The sequence below is a fragment of the Phocoena sinus genome, chromosome 19, assembly GCF_008692025.1.
Source record: "Phocoena sinus isolate mPhoSin1 chromosome 19, mPhoSin1.pri, whole genome shotgun sequence".
Classification (NCBI taxonomy): Eukaryota; Metazoa; Chordata; class Mammalia; order Artiodactyla; family Phocoenidae; genus Phocoena; species Phocoena sinus.
This window is the reverse complement of record NC_045781.1, coordinates 29,532,636-29,549,923: the sequence shown is the minus strand read 5'-3', so window position 1 is coordinate 29,549,923 and position 17,288 is coordinate 29,532,636. Positions and strand designations below refer to the sequence as shown.

Genomic DNA, 17,288 nt, shown 5'->3' with positions numbered 1-17,288 from the left:
CCCACTTCGAAAAAAAGTTGCAGTTTGCACCTTTTGTCCAGGGCGATGGACAGTTTACTGTGGCTTCTAAAAAGTAATGAGTGGCTCTGATTATGTTAAAATCTCTTTTAATTAAATATTTTGCATTTTACAAAGGCGGCTGCAGTTCCTTTTACTTTTGAAATCTAAGAGTATAACCTGTTCCCTTTCTGTAATAATACTTCAGCTCATACCCAGAAAAATCAATAGGTGTAAAAAATTAAATTAAACTTGTATTTTTAAACTATGAAACAGTTCTGGGGGAAACACAAATGTATATATTTATATTACAAAAAAACATTAAATGCCTGTACAGGTGTCTTAATTTCATAATTTACTTCAAAGATATTGAGTTATCAATTTAAATACAAAAATGCTACATTAAATATACAGAATAAGATTTAATACAAATCCTTTTTAAAATTTTTCTTTTCAGTTGGTTAAGACATTTTTGTTTGTGTGTGGAGATGTTTACATTTTTATGTCATCCATCTCCAGGAACTATAAACTTTTTAGTAGGAGGGGTAGTTTTGTTTTTCTCTCATGTTGATGGAAAAATAACTGCCAAGGCCATTTTTTTTTTAATAAATTAGGAAAGTCCAGGACCGACGCAGCCCGCGTTAAATGTCGGACATACCTTTCTTCAATTCATAGGGAGAGTCTTTGCACAGGTCTAGCTGGGACTGGCTCCGCAACATTTTCGGGTCTTTAGCCAAAGCGTCCGCTCGGTTCAACACGGTCTGGTTTAATCCATTGAAATGCGAGCTCGGACCCGTTGTAGGGCCTGGCCCGGGCCCCGGGTGGCCGTGAAGGTGTCCGAAGGAGCCATAGTTCGTGTAGCCAGGATAGAAGGGCGCCGTGTAGTAGAGAGGCCGGGACAGCACTGTCCCGCCTGGAAAGGGACACTGAGCCGAGGGCGAGCGCGATGGCGCCGGTGCTGGTGACGCGCGGCTGCCTCCTAGGGCTTGCCCGGCTACGGGCCCGGGGCACGGTGGGCACGGAGAGCCCTCGCTCCCGCCGCCCCCGTCCTTGATCTTGTCCGAGGATGTGGCGATCTCCGCCAGAGACCACAGTTTGGGCTTGGCGAGCACCGCCTGAGGCGGTGGTGGTGGCGGCGAGTGTATGACCGAGGGCCCTCCGGGACCGGGGGGCAGCTCTCCCGCGGCTGGGTGTGGGCCCGGAGCCGGCGCGCCCGAGGAGTAGTGAGGGGCCGGGTCTTCGGCCAGCCGAGCTGCCGCAGGCCCGGCCGGGGAGGGCCCGCCGGCGCGGGGGGGCCCGGGCAGCGCGTCGAGGCGGCCCTCGGATGGCGGCTCTTTAAAATCCGAGTCGCTGAGGCTACCCTCGGTCTCTTTGCCGGCAGGGGTGGGCGGCCCCTGCAGCCGTTCAAAGCCTGAAGCCGCCTTCTGCTCTGCTCCTCCTGCGGGCGAAACCCAGGCGGTCAGAGGCGCGGAGGCCGCGCGGCGGGGCCCAGGTCCCCGCCCGCAAAGGCAAAGACCCCTGCCCTCAACCTCCAGGCCCTGTGCGCCCCCTCTCCAGTCCCCCTTTTGCTTAACGCACCCTTTCCCGCGTCCACCAACCTGCATCGGGGCCCTCGGGGTCGCCCTTGTCCTCGGGCTTCTGGGGCTCATCCTCGTCGTTCTTCTCCAGATCAATGTTCTCTTCCTCCTCCTCGTCCTCGCTGCGGTTCCGCGGCGTCCACGTCATCTTGTTCTCCTTCTTGAGGCGCCGGCGCGCATTGGCGAACCAGGTGGACACCTGGGTGAGGGTCATCTTGGTGATGATGGCCAGCATGATCTTCTCGCCCTTGGTGGGGTAGGGGTTCTTGCGGTGCTCGTTGAGCCAGGCCTTCAGTGTAGCGGTGGCATCTCGCGTGGCGTTCTTCCGGTACGCGGGGTCCCCGTAGGGGTACGAGCCCAGGGGTGCTGCGTACGGGTGGTACCCCAAGGAGCCTGCCATGCCGGGTGTATGGTCGTAGGGAGAGCCCTGCAGGGAAGGGGCAGAGAGAAAGTGAGAGTGGGCCGTGGTCCCCAGTGCCACCTGGGCGACTGAAAGACACTTTCCCTGCGTCCAGGGGTCTTCGGGCTGCGAGGCCCGCACTCAGGCTTCCCCTGGGGTAGGGCTGGAGAGCTCAGACCCTGGGGCAACGCCTCCTCCTCCTCATAAGGAAGCGGGGGCGCCAACTCCTGAGTCCTTGGGGGCGCTTGGAGCCGTCCTGGCTTCCCTGGCCCCTGGGAGGCCCGGGAACGTCCTCCCTCCGTGCGCAGATCCGGCCACGGCGGCCGGGCCCTCTACCCAAGGAGAGGCCTGGGCAGCGGCGGCGACTCTGCGCTCCGCACCCGAGTGGTTGCGCGTTGGGAGCAAGGGTGGTGAGCAAAGGAAATCAAGGACTTTTTCTCCCCACAGAGAAAGGCAAACGAAAAGCTAAGCCTTGCCTCGGCACTCCCACCCCTCCAAAAGTGTTACCCCAAACCGAAGCCAAGGCGCTTTTCCAGAAAGTGCACCCGGCCGAAAAATCCCGGATGCACCGCAGCTCGCCCGACTTTTCAGAAATTTAATACCTCCAAATCGGATTGCAAAGATAGGATTACGGATTTGCAACATTTTGGAGGACTAATTAAAGGCGAGGCCAAACACATTTACACAGACTTAGCACGCTTCTGTTCAGATTTCGGGTCTATTTCTTTTGAACTACTTTCTCCAAATGGCAAAACCAAAAAAAAAAAAAAGGAAAAGAAATAAAGTACAATGTGCAGGGCGGCCTGGAGCTCACGTTTGAACCAAATGCTGCTCTTTAATCGCAGCGACCTCTCCCCATAAAACCCTTTCGCCAACTCAGCGATCCGAGCAAGACGCGGCTCTTCTCTCCGAGCAACTCCTGAGCCCGAGGCCCGGGCGAAGCCGAGGGAGACAATCGCCCAAGTTTGCAGGGTCCGCAAGGCTTGGCAGGGGCGGCCCGCGGTGGAGCCGAGGCCCGTGTCCCCCGCAGCCCCCGACCGCCCCAAGCTGCCGCAGCTGCCCTCGCCCGCCCCGGCTCCAGCTCACTCACCACGTACGAAGAGAAAGCGGCGGCTGCCGCCGCCGCGGGGTCGGCGCCGTACTGGAGGTGCGAGTTGTAGCCCGGCGAGGGCGCCGTGAAGGCGGTGGAGCCGGCGTAGGGCGAGAACGCGGAGCCCGACGACGAGCGCCCGAGCTCATCCGTGCGGGGCCCCGAGATGACGCTGGTGCTGTACGCCGGGCACGAGTAGAGCGCCAGCGAGGCGGACGGCTGGTACAAGTAGCCCTGCGGGTAGGACATGGCCACGCACGGGCATGGGGCGCTCCGCGCCGCGGCCGCCAACGAGCCGGGCGGCGCCCTGCGAGGGCGTGCGGGCGGGCACCTGGCCTCCGGCTGCCCCGGTCCGCCGCTCCTCGGGCCCCGGCTCCCGGGCTCCGGCCCGCGGCGCCTCCTCGCTGGCTTCCCGCGCGCCTCCGGCTGCGGCCGCCGAGCCCGCTCCTCTGCGCGCCTCGCTCGCCCCGGCAGGGTTTTTCCCCCCCTCCCTTGCTGCTTTCTCTTTTTCCCCCTCGCTCTTTGCACTGGGGGGCTCTGCTTTTGGCTTCGCAAAGGTCCTGCCAAGATGCTAAGTTGGAAATTGAGGATTCTGACGCCTTGTGCGCGCCTGAAGCTCCTCCTTCGCGGGGTGTAGTCGGTGGGAGGACTGGCAGGAGCCTCTGGGCGGCCGCAGCCAACCCGGCCGCCAGGCGCGCCTCGCCCTCTCCCTCTTCCTCCCCGGCTCCCTCTCCCGCTCGCTGGCGCTCCCCTCGCCCCTCCCTAGCGCCCGCCTCTCCTCCGCGGCACTCCTCTCCCCCCTCCTCTTATTTCCCCCCCCCTCCCCTCCTAGGTCTCTCCCTCTCTCTCTCTCTCTCTCAGACTCTTGAGCGCCGGCCCCAGGATGACAAACACATCCCAGGCGCGCCGATCTCTTCCAACTTTCCTCCCCTGCTAAGTCGGGGTGGAGCGGCGGTTCCGACACAAGGCGGGCCCTGATGGCCGGTCCCGCCGCTTCGACGCACAAAGGGAACGAGGCCGCGGACCGCGCGCCAGCGAAAGCTCTGCTTTCTGTACGCCGCAGTAAATCGCGGCGTTAGCGGATTTCTCGTTGGCCAGAAGGCTGAGCTCCAAGGCAGATCGCCGCCCACCCGCCCCTGGCTTCTCCCCCAAGCTAGGGGACCCGAGAGCGAGTTGGATACCCGGAATGAAGGCCCCCGAGAGAGCCGGATGGATGCCAGCGTCCAGGGCGCAGGGAGTCTGGGGTGACTGTCCCTCTCCGCCAGCAGCAGCAGGTGGGCGAGAGACAGGCCTTGGACATCTGCACGTCTCCGGCCCGGCCTCCCTTCCACCAACTCCCCGCCAGACGGCGAGGGAGGAGGCACTGGGGACCCAGTACTACGGGGTTAGCCTTTCTCTAGAGAGGTAGTGGGCAAGAGCTGCCAGACGGAGAAGCAGCTACACCGGAGTAGGTCGTCGGACTCCACTACACCTCCTCCCGCAATGCCTGGCTGCCTCTTTCTCGGGGCTCTGCATTATCCGCAGCTCGCCCCGCCAGGCCGGTGGTGGTGGAGAGTGCGGGTCCTCTTCCCCTTCGCACCCACTCTCGCATCCGCCCACGCTCCACTGCTAACATTGCGGAGCAGTAACCAACCCAACCATTTGTTCAGCGAGGCGCTGGCAAGGCAAACACACACAACCGAGTCACCGGCCGAGCCCTTGCCCACGAAGGCCACACATTTAGAATACAAAACAGACCCTTTGCCTGTCTCTCCACACCGCGCCGCCACAAGACACAGAAGCACTCGAACTGTGGGACAGACAGGGGCGCTGGTGAACCAGGACAGGGGCTGGCACAGTATTGGGCACTCCGCTGGGGCCCAGTAGATCGGGGACTTTGTGGCCTTTTATAATGAGGTCACACGGAAGCCGAAGTATGCCTATACACAGAGTTTCCCTCAATGACTCTGACGGGAGAGATACACTTTTACTTCCTGAGCTCCAACCCCTGCACACAAACCCACTCTCCACAACGGCACACTCTCCGCAGCGCGACTTCACGCACGCGCGCTGACTCCTCCCCTCCGTCAGTTCCCTCCAGGCTCCGCCCCTCAGGCGGACGTCCTCCTACAACCGCTCTAGCCCCATCCCTCCCTGCTTTCACCTCTAATTGGACGCTGGCCTCTATTGGCTCCGCCCTTCGGCGACGTGAGCCCGCTTTCCTCCGAGTAACGGCGCCGAGAGGGCGGGGCTGGGCGGGGCGACGGCGCGCTATTGTCATGGAGACGGGAAGCCGGCGGCGGCGGTGGCGGGAACAGCCAGGCTGAGGTGGCAGCAAGCCGGCCGAGACTGAGGCGAGTCTGAGCGGCCTGACGTGCGGAGCCGGCCAGTGGTGGCCTCTCAGGCAGCCAAGGGGCAATGTCTTCTGGGGCTCGGACAACGCCCGGGTGGTCGCGGGGAGTGCCCCGAAGCGTCCCCGCCCTGCTCGCATCGCTCCCGCCTCTCGCTGCCCCTCAGCTCCCCAGCGCCCGCCCCCCGGCTCCGCCCGCCGCCGGCTCCGCCCTCCGCCGCCGCCGCCGCCGCCGCCGCCGCCGCAGCCCTTCGCGCTAAAGGTCTGTAGCGGCCCGCGCGCGCCGCCCGCCGGGGGCTCGCGCCAGCCACGAGGGAGCGTCCGCGGCTCGCGCGCCCGCGCCGTGGAGGAGAGGTGAGCCCCGGGTCCTCCATGCCACCGCGCACCCGCCCCGTTGCGGCCGGGCTTCCTGCCTCTCGAGCCGCGTCCGCGTCCCCTCGTGGACCGGACGGACGCGACGGTGCCCCGCGCGCCTCCGTGGGCATGGGCCGCGTGAAAGTTGGGCGGGCTTCTCCTGGTGTGACGGTCCCCGGGCGGGCGGGCGTGGGCGTGTCCCCTCCATCCACGCGCGGCGGCTTCACCCTCTCGGCTCTCGTCCGAGATTTCTGAAATGCTGATTTCTGAAATGGAGCCGTGGAGGTTTGTGCCACCGAAACTCTGAGTCTGTCAACACAGACATTCTCATTACATCATCATGTAACTCTGGGCAGCTAAGCACCCCCCCGCACACACACACTATACTTACAAAACCCCCCTCCCCCCCACTTCGTTTCTTTCTACTGTCTTTTTGGTGCACGGACTGTAGAGAATCCTGCAAGATATTGAGGCATTTAGAATTTATGGAGTTTATGGTTCTGTTGCTGTGGTTGTCACCTCCGCTCTACGTCAAATTTGAGACTCATTTCTTAAGGATGTCTCTATTTTCTGGTTTATTTGCACATTGATGGCTCTGATGCTCGGCTGGCCACGGCCGCCCGGCGTCTGAGATAGACTCGTGTTAATATGTGAAAGGGAAGAGCTGATCATTAGCGTGCAGACGGGATTCAGATAACATCTGGCGGGTTTTCTCCGTTTTCATGTGAAAGCTTTCACGTTTTTGCTGGTAAACCGGAGGTTTTAACTTTTAGTCTTGGTGGCAGTGACGATAAGGATACGTTCCCTTCTCTCCACCCCGCCCCCGCCCCTTTTCCTCCTTTATTCATCAGCTTTGCCGTTTGGGAGCCTGTGTGCTTTTAGCAGTAGTTTAACTCGTCTCTTGTCACTGAAGCTTTCTCCCCCAGCAGAGGTGGGAGCTAACTCCCTCTGGTTCCAGGTTACCAAGACGACTCCTTTTCTTTTTGGCTTACTGTTGCATTTGTATCTTTCCGAACATTTTAACTTACACTAGGGATAGGTATTCCCTGATTGTTCTTAATGAAGGACTTTTAAAAAAATCTAATTTTAAAACTTCCTAAGAGTTTATTGGTTTGTCATGTCTGCACGGATCCTGTTAGGCATAATAACTCTTAAAATTTAGAGCTTTAAAATAAGATCCACAATTGTATTGTTAAGACATGGTCGTGGAGCTTGCTCTTCGAGTTTTGGCTGTACAGTTGTCATTGTTTAAATCAAGTGCAAAAGAGGTTATTCCTGTTTATTTAGTGTAATAACTGTTTACAGTTAAAACTTTAAAGACTCATAAAAGGAGATCTGCTGTATTTTAAAGATCTCATCATTCTTGTGGGAGAGACACAACACTGACGCTAGGAAAGGCAACAGATTGCTTCTGTCATATCGCTTTGCAGTTTTGGAGTGTACTTAAAGGATTATGATTGATAAGGCTGTCTTGCCAGAGAATGTTGACACAGGTGTGCATCGTTATCTTAATTAAGATCTTGAGAAAATGTTGTCTATAAAATGGTGACATAAGAAGGGCGGCATATTTCTGTACAGTTTTGATTTTGGAGAATTTAATTGCATAGAAACCTGTCTTTGAGCTTCCAGCACTCTGGCAGCAGAAGTTTTAGAGAGAAATGATAGTTCAATGTTAAGTGTTCTGGCATGTATTAATACTACTTGTGGCTTTTTGGCAATGACTTTGTCGACTTTTTTTGTGCTTCCATCTTTGTGGAGTAATGGTTCCTGATTTAGAAAGAAAAGCATAAATAGCGTAGTATATTATTAAGCAGACGTTTATTAGTGTTCAGTAAAAATATGTAGAGGAAGGCGTGCTTAATGTGCAGAAACAGGATTGTAATGAAAAGGTAAATATATAAGAAATTTATGTCCCTTCACTTTTTTTAGAAGACAGTCTCCTAGAATGTTTTAATGATCTAAAACAATTTCTTTTTTCTTATTGTCAGGTACTTAACTACATTTTTTATGGAATGCCTTGTTTTTATTTCCAGACGTAGAAGAAAACTATTTTAGTTCTTCCAAAATGTGGTTCTGTAAACTTGAATTGATGAGCAAGTGAAGATAGTGCATTTGGACTCTTATTAGTTTAAGGATCTGAATCATAACCTGGATGACCACTAGAATAGTATTACTGTCCTTTACTTCAAATCTCTGAATACCAAATGCCAAAACAATAGCAGGACAGATGCTGTTGATTATATTACCCCTTGGCTTACCCAGCACCTAATACCCTTCAACATAAGTATTGCATTAAGATTTCCCCCCTCTCTTTGTAGCTCATGATTTCCTGGAAGCTGGCTGTCCATCAGTGTGTCTGTAAGATGTGTGAGTGTTTTTCTTTAATATTAAAACTCATTGTAGAAAGAGGAAATGAAAGTGGACGAGGCCATAGGCGTTATGATCGGAGAGGCCAGGTGTAGAATCACAGCCCATTCGTGACTCCAAGGATAATGAGCTGCCGAGCATTACATGGTAAACTAAAATCAAAGAATGACTTATTTAGATTTGTTTGCTGAAACTAAAACAAGAGCATTAATTTTGACATAATTGCTTTACTTATCCCCCAACTCCCCTTCAAAAATTTCTTTTCTGGCAGCTAAGATCAGCATCCCAATGCTATTATCCATACATTATTTTCAAATTTGATATGCTGTGTTAAAAGCAATGAAATAGGAATATGAGCTAATTACCTGTCATCTGTTTTAATAAGTAACACCAAGTAATTATTACTATATTAATATATAATAATATAATATATTTTTACAGTATAGAAATCTTGTGGAAAATGTCAGTGTTCTTCAGTTGATAATGTGCAGGTAAATGAGATCGTGTAATCCTGAGTGAATTCAACATGTTCTTTAAAACAGATTATGAAAACAGGATCGTATTTTGGAACAGTGTTTTACCTCTGAGATAGCACAGCCTATTTCGTGTGGTAATATCTCAATATCTTTGTGTATTTCCCTTCAGTGTCTACATTGTGTTGGCTCCTGTAGTTTAACATCCTTTCGGTATAAATGTTAGCTGTTTTATAGAGAATAATTGTCCTTAATAGAATAGCAGCTGATACCACTCTAAGAAGATGTAAAATCTTGGAATTATTTTTTTCTTGTTCAGTAATGACTCTGGTTTGCTTTCTGGTTTAGCACTACTCTGGAGTGTGATACTCATGACTTATTTCTGCATAAATCTGCAGTATTTTATAGCTAGAGTATACCTGAGCACCAATTTAGCTTGGCAAATTAACTTAGATGCTTCAAAATTGAAAACCAGTATATTCAAATGTAGTTAAAGTTTAAATCTTTATTAGTAAGGATGCACTTAACATTTGTTCAAGAGCATAGAATGTAATTTTCTCCTGCAGTTGTCATTTATGTAATCCATTTTTCTAGCCTTTTCTCAGGCTAATGATATTCCACACCTTGATACAGTCTTTAGTTGTTTATTTGTGATAATATAGAGTGATACCTTGGAGAAAATTAGATTAGATATTCATAGCTAATATCCCTAAAGTATTTAACCAGACTTCTGTGTTTCCTTAAACAGAACCGATTCCATTTTCTGTGCAGGTTTTAAGTATGATGTTTCCGTAATACATTTGGATGTTTTCAGCTAAGCTCACTTCTGAACCATGGGGTTCCTCCAAATGTTGACTGAAATTTGTCCTTGCGCATCCCCAGGCTCATCTGCAAGTGAGTGTCTGCACAGTTGTGCTTGTGTGTGGAGTAAACCCAAAATAGCGTCAGCGTTTGTTTTACCAAAGTATTTGTATTGGAAATAGGGATGGTCTAAGCACAGAATGTAGAGAATGTCATTTGAGGCCTTTGATTATTAAAATTTTACCAATGCATTGGTAAGTAGGAAAATTTTTGATTCATGGAAATGCACTTAAAATGCATTTATTTTTTAATGTTGTCATCGGATAGTGAAACTTTTGAGCTCAGTGCTTTTTGTAAAAATCAAGACTAAAGTTACGATATGATATAGAAATAGGATTATTATTTAAAGGAAATAATGTTTATATCAAATTACAGTTTTTGATTATTTTCATTACCCCATTTCTTTTAAGAATAAACTTAGAGGGAGTATCAGCTCTAGTCATGGGTACTAAACTCTTTTAAAAAGACAAAGGATATACAGGTGTGCACAAAACTTGTCACTTCTCATCAAAATAGGGGCTGCTGAATACAAGCAGATGAGAAAAGCTATGAGAAAAAAAAAACACTGTGCAGAATATTTGTGTTGCCTAGTGGGGAGAGCAAGTACTGGATTTAGTGATAGAGAATATTTTCTTAAGTAAAAAAGATGGTTGAATGACCAAAAAAAAAAGCTAATTCTACAGAAGGCAACTCTAGTACAGCCTGCAGTAGAATAAGTGCTTCTCTGTGGATACTTTCAAAGGTATTAAAGTGATTTTTAATGTTATATAATTGTTTTTAAATAACACACTTGTGTTCTTCTATCACTGATTGGGCGTTATGGGGCTTCATGTATGACCAAGAGCTGAAGCATTACAGTGACTTAGGAAACACACAAATATGAAGAAAACGTTAAACAGTGAGCAATCTGATTCCTCTTTGTTTGCCTTTAAGCTTAGTTTTTGGTTTTGGTTTTGTTTTTTTAACCACATGTAAACTTGTTGAATTTATAAGACAGGAGGATTAGATTTTTCTTCCCTCCTAAGGATGAATATAGGAAAAATCTAAACATATATGCAAATTGGTTGAGTTTTATATCTGTTATTAGCCAAAATTTATTATGAAGATTCATGTTCATTTCTTATATATTAATGGTATTCAAATGTATTAAAACCGATACTTCTTTTATATAAAATAGGTGGTGTGAGGGGGGTTCCCCACTCTTGAAAATATAAAGAAATCATGTCCTTTCAACAGTAATAGGTTATGGTTGATTAATTGAGAAGGTTATACTAAATGTTCTCTAGTGGAAATGGCTAGAGTATGCTTTTTGAGAACTATATCATTCAGGAATAAAATCAATTGAAGTATTGGTAATTAAATTGTAATTCAATGAAGGAACTAACTGGTAGGAAAGATGAAGCTAACTCTTGCTGTTTTTCTCTTTAAGAATCTACAGTCCATAATGGAGCTACTGTACCGGCTATTGGAAGAAGGAGATTCTGAAGATAGGGAGGTAATATTATCTCTTTTAAAAGAATACTTTCCTCTGTAATCCTGTGCCTTTATTACATATAAGAACTTTATCTAGTAGAGAGCAATTTCTTTAAATTTGGGGTATGGAAACAATCTGATTTTCCTGTGCTGAGTTTTCGAGTTCCTCCTCCTGGGGTAATAGGCTATGTTGGGAGAGCTGAGAAATCTCATCTAGGCATACTCAGCACCCTTAAAATAGCTTCTTTCTGAGAATTAGATCTGTGATGGTGGCCTACCCCGTTCTAGTAGATGTCATTTTAGCATGTGGTTGATGTGCAGGCATTGAGCGCGTTGCTTAGCTGTCCTCATTTACCTCTCTGGCTTTGTTGCCTTCTCTGGGGGAACGTGCTCTCGGCAGGGTGGTTCACTGCCAGCCACCACCCAGCTCTGAGTGGGAGACTTGCTGGTTGACAACTGGTTCCAGGGCTCTGCCAAAGAGCTCACCAGGCCCAGCCTGGGCTGCTCTAGCGCACTGGAGGCCAGGAGCTCCCACACACGGGTTCCTTCCCTAGTTGTCAGCTTTAGGTCCCTTTCCATTTTTTGTGTAATCCTAGGCTATGGGTAATACTTTCCGTTTCCTCTCACTAGGTTGGCTTGTTGCTTTCTTTGCAGCTGTTGCAGGGATTCACATGGAATGGAGGACTCTGTTTTATTCTGGATGAGATCTTTGATCATTTCCCCACATGCTTTTCCAGTTTCAGAAACCTAATGCTGGTGTTACAGAATGAATCTAAGATTCTTGAACAACAAAAATGAAAAATGAAAAATCTGTGTCAATAAGAAAATCTTCCATCTTTTCATGCTATGTTGCTACATTGCCCATGCAAGTTAAATTAAAAACAGAGTCAGACCCTTTTATAAATTATCAATCGCTATGTCTAAGAATGTTTATAAAGGCTTGAATTGTGTAATGGTATTTATATCATTTTTTTTCCTTTTTAAGAAAAATGATATACTTTTTCTAGTCATCAGAAACACTCCCTGAACTATATCTATGGAGGGATATTAATGTAATAATAAAGGGCTTTATGATGTCTAATTATATAATTGGGAAATTGGTAAGCAACAGTAGTAGATAAAATCAATTTCTTCTATTAAAGAGCTAATATACATTTAAAAACAAAAACCTTCAAGAAGGGGACTCTTTAATCTTTAAATCATATGATGTTTTTGGTTAATACAACAGGAAGATGAAATATACTAGTCTCAGATTCTTTTATTCTTGCCTAGGTAGAGGTTGGAAGCAGCTGAGGAGCTATTAACATGTAGCCCAGAAAAAAAATGATATAAAAGTGATTACTTGGAAGGCAGTTTACATTTGCAGAACAATTCAATATTATGTCCTTGACCAACTTTTACACTTCATATACTTGGGTTATTACTCTAGCTTTTAAAATATCAGTCTATGATGTAGCTTGTGTATGGAATGCAAGGGTATTTTTGAATTGACTAGGTCTTGCAGGTCATTCTAAAATGTGCTACAGTATTACAAAGTTGAAATGTAATATTTATTAATAGAAGGAAAATATAAAATTTAATATCTGGGCAAATGTGACCTTTAAACCTACTTTAAAAGTATAATCTTGACATCTGTGACACTATTTTTTGTCTTTGTTTATAGATAGAATTATGGATATTCTACAATCCAAATGACTTATTTATTAATTCCAAATTCTGTTCTCTATAATGGACTTTTAAAATAAAAAGAATACGTGCTTTAGACATGGACTAATTTATTAAGCATTAGTACACAGAAAAGCAGCCTTGATTAATTTAAAACTGTGAAAGGGGGCAGGTAAAACTGTTTTCGGCTGAAATTTACTAATGCAGTAACCATTTAAATTAAATGTTTGTTAACGTAATGGTGATGGCATTTTCTCCTCCTCCTCCTTGTGGTTTTGTCCAACTAGATGTTACAGTGGCAGTTGCGCTGACTGTTAAGTGTTTAAATGATGACACCATTATGTGAAGTGATTTTGAAATGAGAGATTCCAGCCAAGAATTACATCTGCTCCCATCTCCTTCATATCATACTCTCTGGCAGTACAGATTATGATTGATTTGTTTGTGACAGATTGCAGGAAACAGTCATTGATTTTTCAATATTTTACCTTAAAATTATTTACAGTTGTAACCATGGGGAGGTATTTCCACGGGCTGTCAGCCCCTGAAAGACTAGGATAATATTCCCTGCTCTCTGACAAGACAAATTACCTGTAATGAGTGCAGTAGCTGAAGGGTATACTTTTATTTTAAAATATGTCAATAACCCCAGTGACTAAACGAATATTGATTTAGCATAATGAAGCCTGAGTAATGTGAAAATGAGCTTTTTCAAGGAGCATGGTAAAGACTTTCTTTTTAGCTGGTTGTAAGAAGCTTTTCATTCTTTTCAACTAGCTAGTGGAGATAAGGAGTTTCATATGCAAACCATCAGGAATGATAGTGTTGTTTGTGATAACCAGGGTCCAAATATTTTGCCCTTGCTTTTATCGATTCTTTTTCAGATCTTATTTGGAGTCTTACTTTCAGTCATAGAATAGCTACTGATTTGCTTGCTCTTATCTTGAACCAAATTAATGTATTTACCATTTCAGCATATTTTGCGTTAGAACCTCTGGTATTGAATATTAAAATATAAGTCTATATACAATCATTTGTAGATGACATAATAATTATCTTAAGACATTTCAAATGGGTCTATTGTAGTATTTAATGTGCTGTGTGTTATGGTAGAATAATTCCTAGTCCCTGGACATCAGACTGCTTTCAGTGGGAATGAAGATTAATTTACTTAAGCCCTGATATTTTAGGCATCATTGCATGTTTTCATTTTTGTCAGACTTCCGCCCACCCTTTTCAAATGTAATTCTCAACTTTTTAATGGATTAAGATCCCAATACGTAAGGTCCTTCAAACAAGAATGATAATAAAGTAGTATATTGCTTTATTTTATAGTTCATCAAGAAGCCAAAGATCTTATGTCTGACTAAGTATCTCCGTATCTAACTTGGTAAGGAGAAAATAGGGTAAACAATGCCCATAATATATAGTAGAAAAGTCAGTATTTGAAGATGTCTAACTTGTATTCCATGGGAACCTAACATATTTTATGATAACTAATAGTAATAAAATTTTATTGAAAGCAATAGGTAAAGTCCCTTTAGAAATTAAAAATGAGTTATTCAGATGGCTCTTTGTCAGTGCTAGTTCTTTTGTAGCATTGCATTGGAAATGTTGCAATAAAATGAAAAATATAAACATATCTTTTAATGGAAAATAGGATAGACTCTAGAACAGAAAATTATCGTTTTATTTTTTCCCAGGAATTTGCCTGAGGGTGTGACACAGATGATCTCTGTTACTCTTCTTAGTTGTGTCCTGCAGTAAGCTGGATGCTTTATAAAATACTGGTCCCTTGGTTTCAAATGCTGTAAGATTTTAGTTCTCCATCACCCCCTCCCCCCAATTTTTTCCTTTTTTCTATAAAGGACCTTTGAAAATAGAAATATAAAGGTTGCACTATCATCACATATGAAACTGTTAGCCCGAATTCTTCAACCATTAATTTGGTTTATAGTTTTCTAAGTTGATACTTTATCCTTAGAACTTATCTATGGTTAAGGCCTATCTATGGATGTGCCCTCCAGAAAAAAATGAATATAGATTTTCTTCCTCAATAGTTTTTTTAAATGAAGCGTATTTTCTTCATACAAATCTACGTTAAGGAAAACATCTATATTGTTGTTTAGTTTATTTTGGAGTAAAATAATAAATGTATATGGTAGGTACCTCCTGACCCCATCATTTAGTTTAAACCTATCTGTTCATTTTATAGTACATGTGCAGAACTATTTACGTGAATAAAATTCAATAAATATGTAGATAAAGTAAAGTTTTTTCTGGGGAAATTATTCTCTTTTGGATACTCTGCCCTTTTCCATTTCTTTTCTCCCCTTGGAAAAAAAAAATCTTGCCCTTGTTCTCCTTTAAGGAAAAACTATTTAGATAAAGTGTTTTTAAATCATGCAAGTCATTGCCTGGGGTTGGTTAAAACATTTACTTTTTTGAAAAGGAGAAAATGCCCCTGTTTTAAAAATCTTCCTTGTATTTGTATCTATTAAGATAAACAGTTTACTTTGATACGGTACATACCAATCTACTTAGTTAATTTTTTTTCCAGAATTCATTTTACTGTGCTTGGTATGACCTTCTATGATAACTTAATATAGGAACAAATTAGCATATAATTCTATTTTCCATGTGACCTCAACCAGTTGCAGAATTGTACCGCCACTTTTGGGGCGCAGTTTGATAGTCTATGTAGACTGTAGCATTTTTAAGTGTTTGCAGATGTTCAGTGCATCCTGCCTAAGGTGTTATCGAAAATGTTTAAAAGTAAGCAGTTAGAGGAAATACCCCTATTCCTAAGGTATCAAAATGCCTCCTAAAGGTAGCATTTTAAACTAGTGTGCATAATTGATTAGTGATTTGTCTTTCTCCCAAGCATAAAGCAACAGGGCAAAGTTAAGTGAGGTTGGTGAAGTATAAGAAGATATAAGGGACTGATGGTGACAATGATCATGACAACTAAATGGATTTCTTTTTTCTTTTAGATTCAGCTATCAGTCTGAAATTTCCTGTGGTCTGTTCAGTCTAGATGCAAAGGCCATGGAAAAAATCAAGTGCTCAAGTGGTTTAAATATGTTTTGGATGTTCTTATTTATAGATTACAGTATTTTTCCACTTAAAATCCACAGTTGTCATGCAGAAGAAGGTTATGCCCTTCTAGATCACCAATTTTATTTGACATGCTTAGCGTTGTAATGTATTACCAAATGCTATCTGTTTTAATCAAAGTATAGAAAAAATAAAATCAATTTTATATGTTGACTTTTTTTCTAAAACGACTTTATTGGATTGAATGAATGTTTATACCTGAAAAAGAGCGTTGCAAAAAAAAAAAAAAAAATCACATTCTCCAGCATAGCAATTCTTCTGGCAATCTGATATCATTAGAATAGGTTTAAAATCACTTTCTAATGTAACTGTATTATATTTATGGGAGAAAAAAGACTTGAAATGTATCCTTATATATATTTTAATTCTCTATATTAGTCCCTCTGGAATAGAACATTTTCTTCTCAAAAAATCTATTAGCTCAACTCAGATACAAGATAAAAATCATAACTGGCAGAGCATTTGTTACGTGTTTGAGCATTTGTTATGTAAAGAAGGTTGACATCCAGTCTTTCACAGAGTTCTTACATTTGGGGAGACTGAATAATGACCGTTTGCCTTGCCATCGGGAAATTCCTTGTTGTGGCCTTTGTGGTGGCTGTAGGAAAATGGAAGGATTCCTCTGTGGTAGGCAGGCCTCTGGCTTCTGTGGTGTGAACACTGTCAAGGGGTATGTGTCACTAGAGGTGGCCCTTAGCGAGGGAACTGGGGAGATTCACAGATGCTGATGACACTCGAAGAAGCAGTTGTGAGTAACTGTTTTGTAAATGACCCAGTTCGTACTTCATCCACTTCTGTAGTTTTTACAAAGAAAGTGCTATGATAAATTCTTAAGCTCAGGTCTCCATATGGCAAAGTAAATTTATTAGGCTAGAGTTTCTTTTTTATTTTTAATTAAACTTAGTATTTTGAGATCATTATAGATTTCACATGCAGTTGTACTAAATAATGGAGAGGTCCTTTGTACCCTTTACCTAGTTTCCCCAAATAGTATGGTGTATAGTGCCATATCACAACCTGGACATTGGCATCAGTACAGCCAAAATACAGAACAGTTCCTTCAGCACAAGGATTCCTCATGTTGCCCTTGTGTATCCATAGCTGCTTCTGTCCTGCTCCCCTTCCTTAACCATAGCAACCACTAGGCTGTTCTCCATTTCTACAACTTTTTCTTTTCAAGGATGTTATATAAATGGAATCATATAGTATATAACCTTTTGGAATTGACTTTTCTCACTCAGCACAATTTTCTGGAGATTGAACTTGAATATTTCAAGTCTGTTCTTTTTATGTTTGGGTAATATCCCACGGTATGGTTGTCCCACAGTTTGTTTAACCATTTACTGGTTGAGACTTCAGGGTTGTTTCTGGTTTTTCACTATTACGAATAAAACTGCTGTAAACATTCATGTATAGATTTTTGTGTGAACGTAAGTTTTCATTTTCCTGGGATAAATGCCCAGGGGTGTGATTGTGGGTCATATGATAATTACAGAGAGCATTTCTTTTTAAGACTAGAATTGATTTTGTGTATATGGAAGGGGAGACAAAGAGAACATCTACATTTTTGTGGTATTTTTGCTTT

The 17,288-nt window shown here is 44.7% G+C and overlaps 1 protein-coding gene and 1 long non-coding RNA gene across 2 annotated transcripts; one reads left to right on the top strand and one right to left on the bottom strand.

Annotated features, from left to right (window-relative positions):
• Nucleotides 1-90: 90 nt before the first annotated feature.
• IRX5 (iroquois homeobox 5) lies at nt 91-3,700 on the bottom strand. The gene is made up of 3 exons (XM_032613566.1): nt 3,065-3,700; nt 1,596-2,001; nt 91-1,435 (listed from the first exon to the last, which is right to left on the bottom strand). The coding sequence occupies exons 1-3, from the start codon at nt 3,311-3,313 to the stop codon at nt 639-641; spliced, it is 1,452 nt and encodes a 483-aa protein (XP_032469457.1). The 5' UTR covers nt 3,314-3,700; the 3' UTR covers nt 91-638.
• Nucleotides 3,701-9,234: 5,534 nt separating this feature from the next.
• On the top strand, nt 9,235-15,810 carry LOC116743458. Its single transcript, XR_004346777.1, has 4 exons — nt 9,235-9,481; nt 10,878-10,943; nt 13,922-13,976; nt 15,580-15,810. It is a non-coding gene; the product is annotated as an uncharacterized LOC116743458 (long non-coding RNA).
• The last annotated feature ends 1,478 nt before the right edge of the window (nt 15,811-17,288 follow it).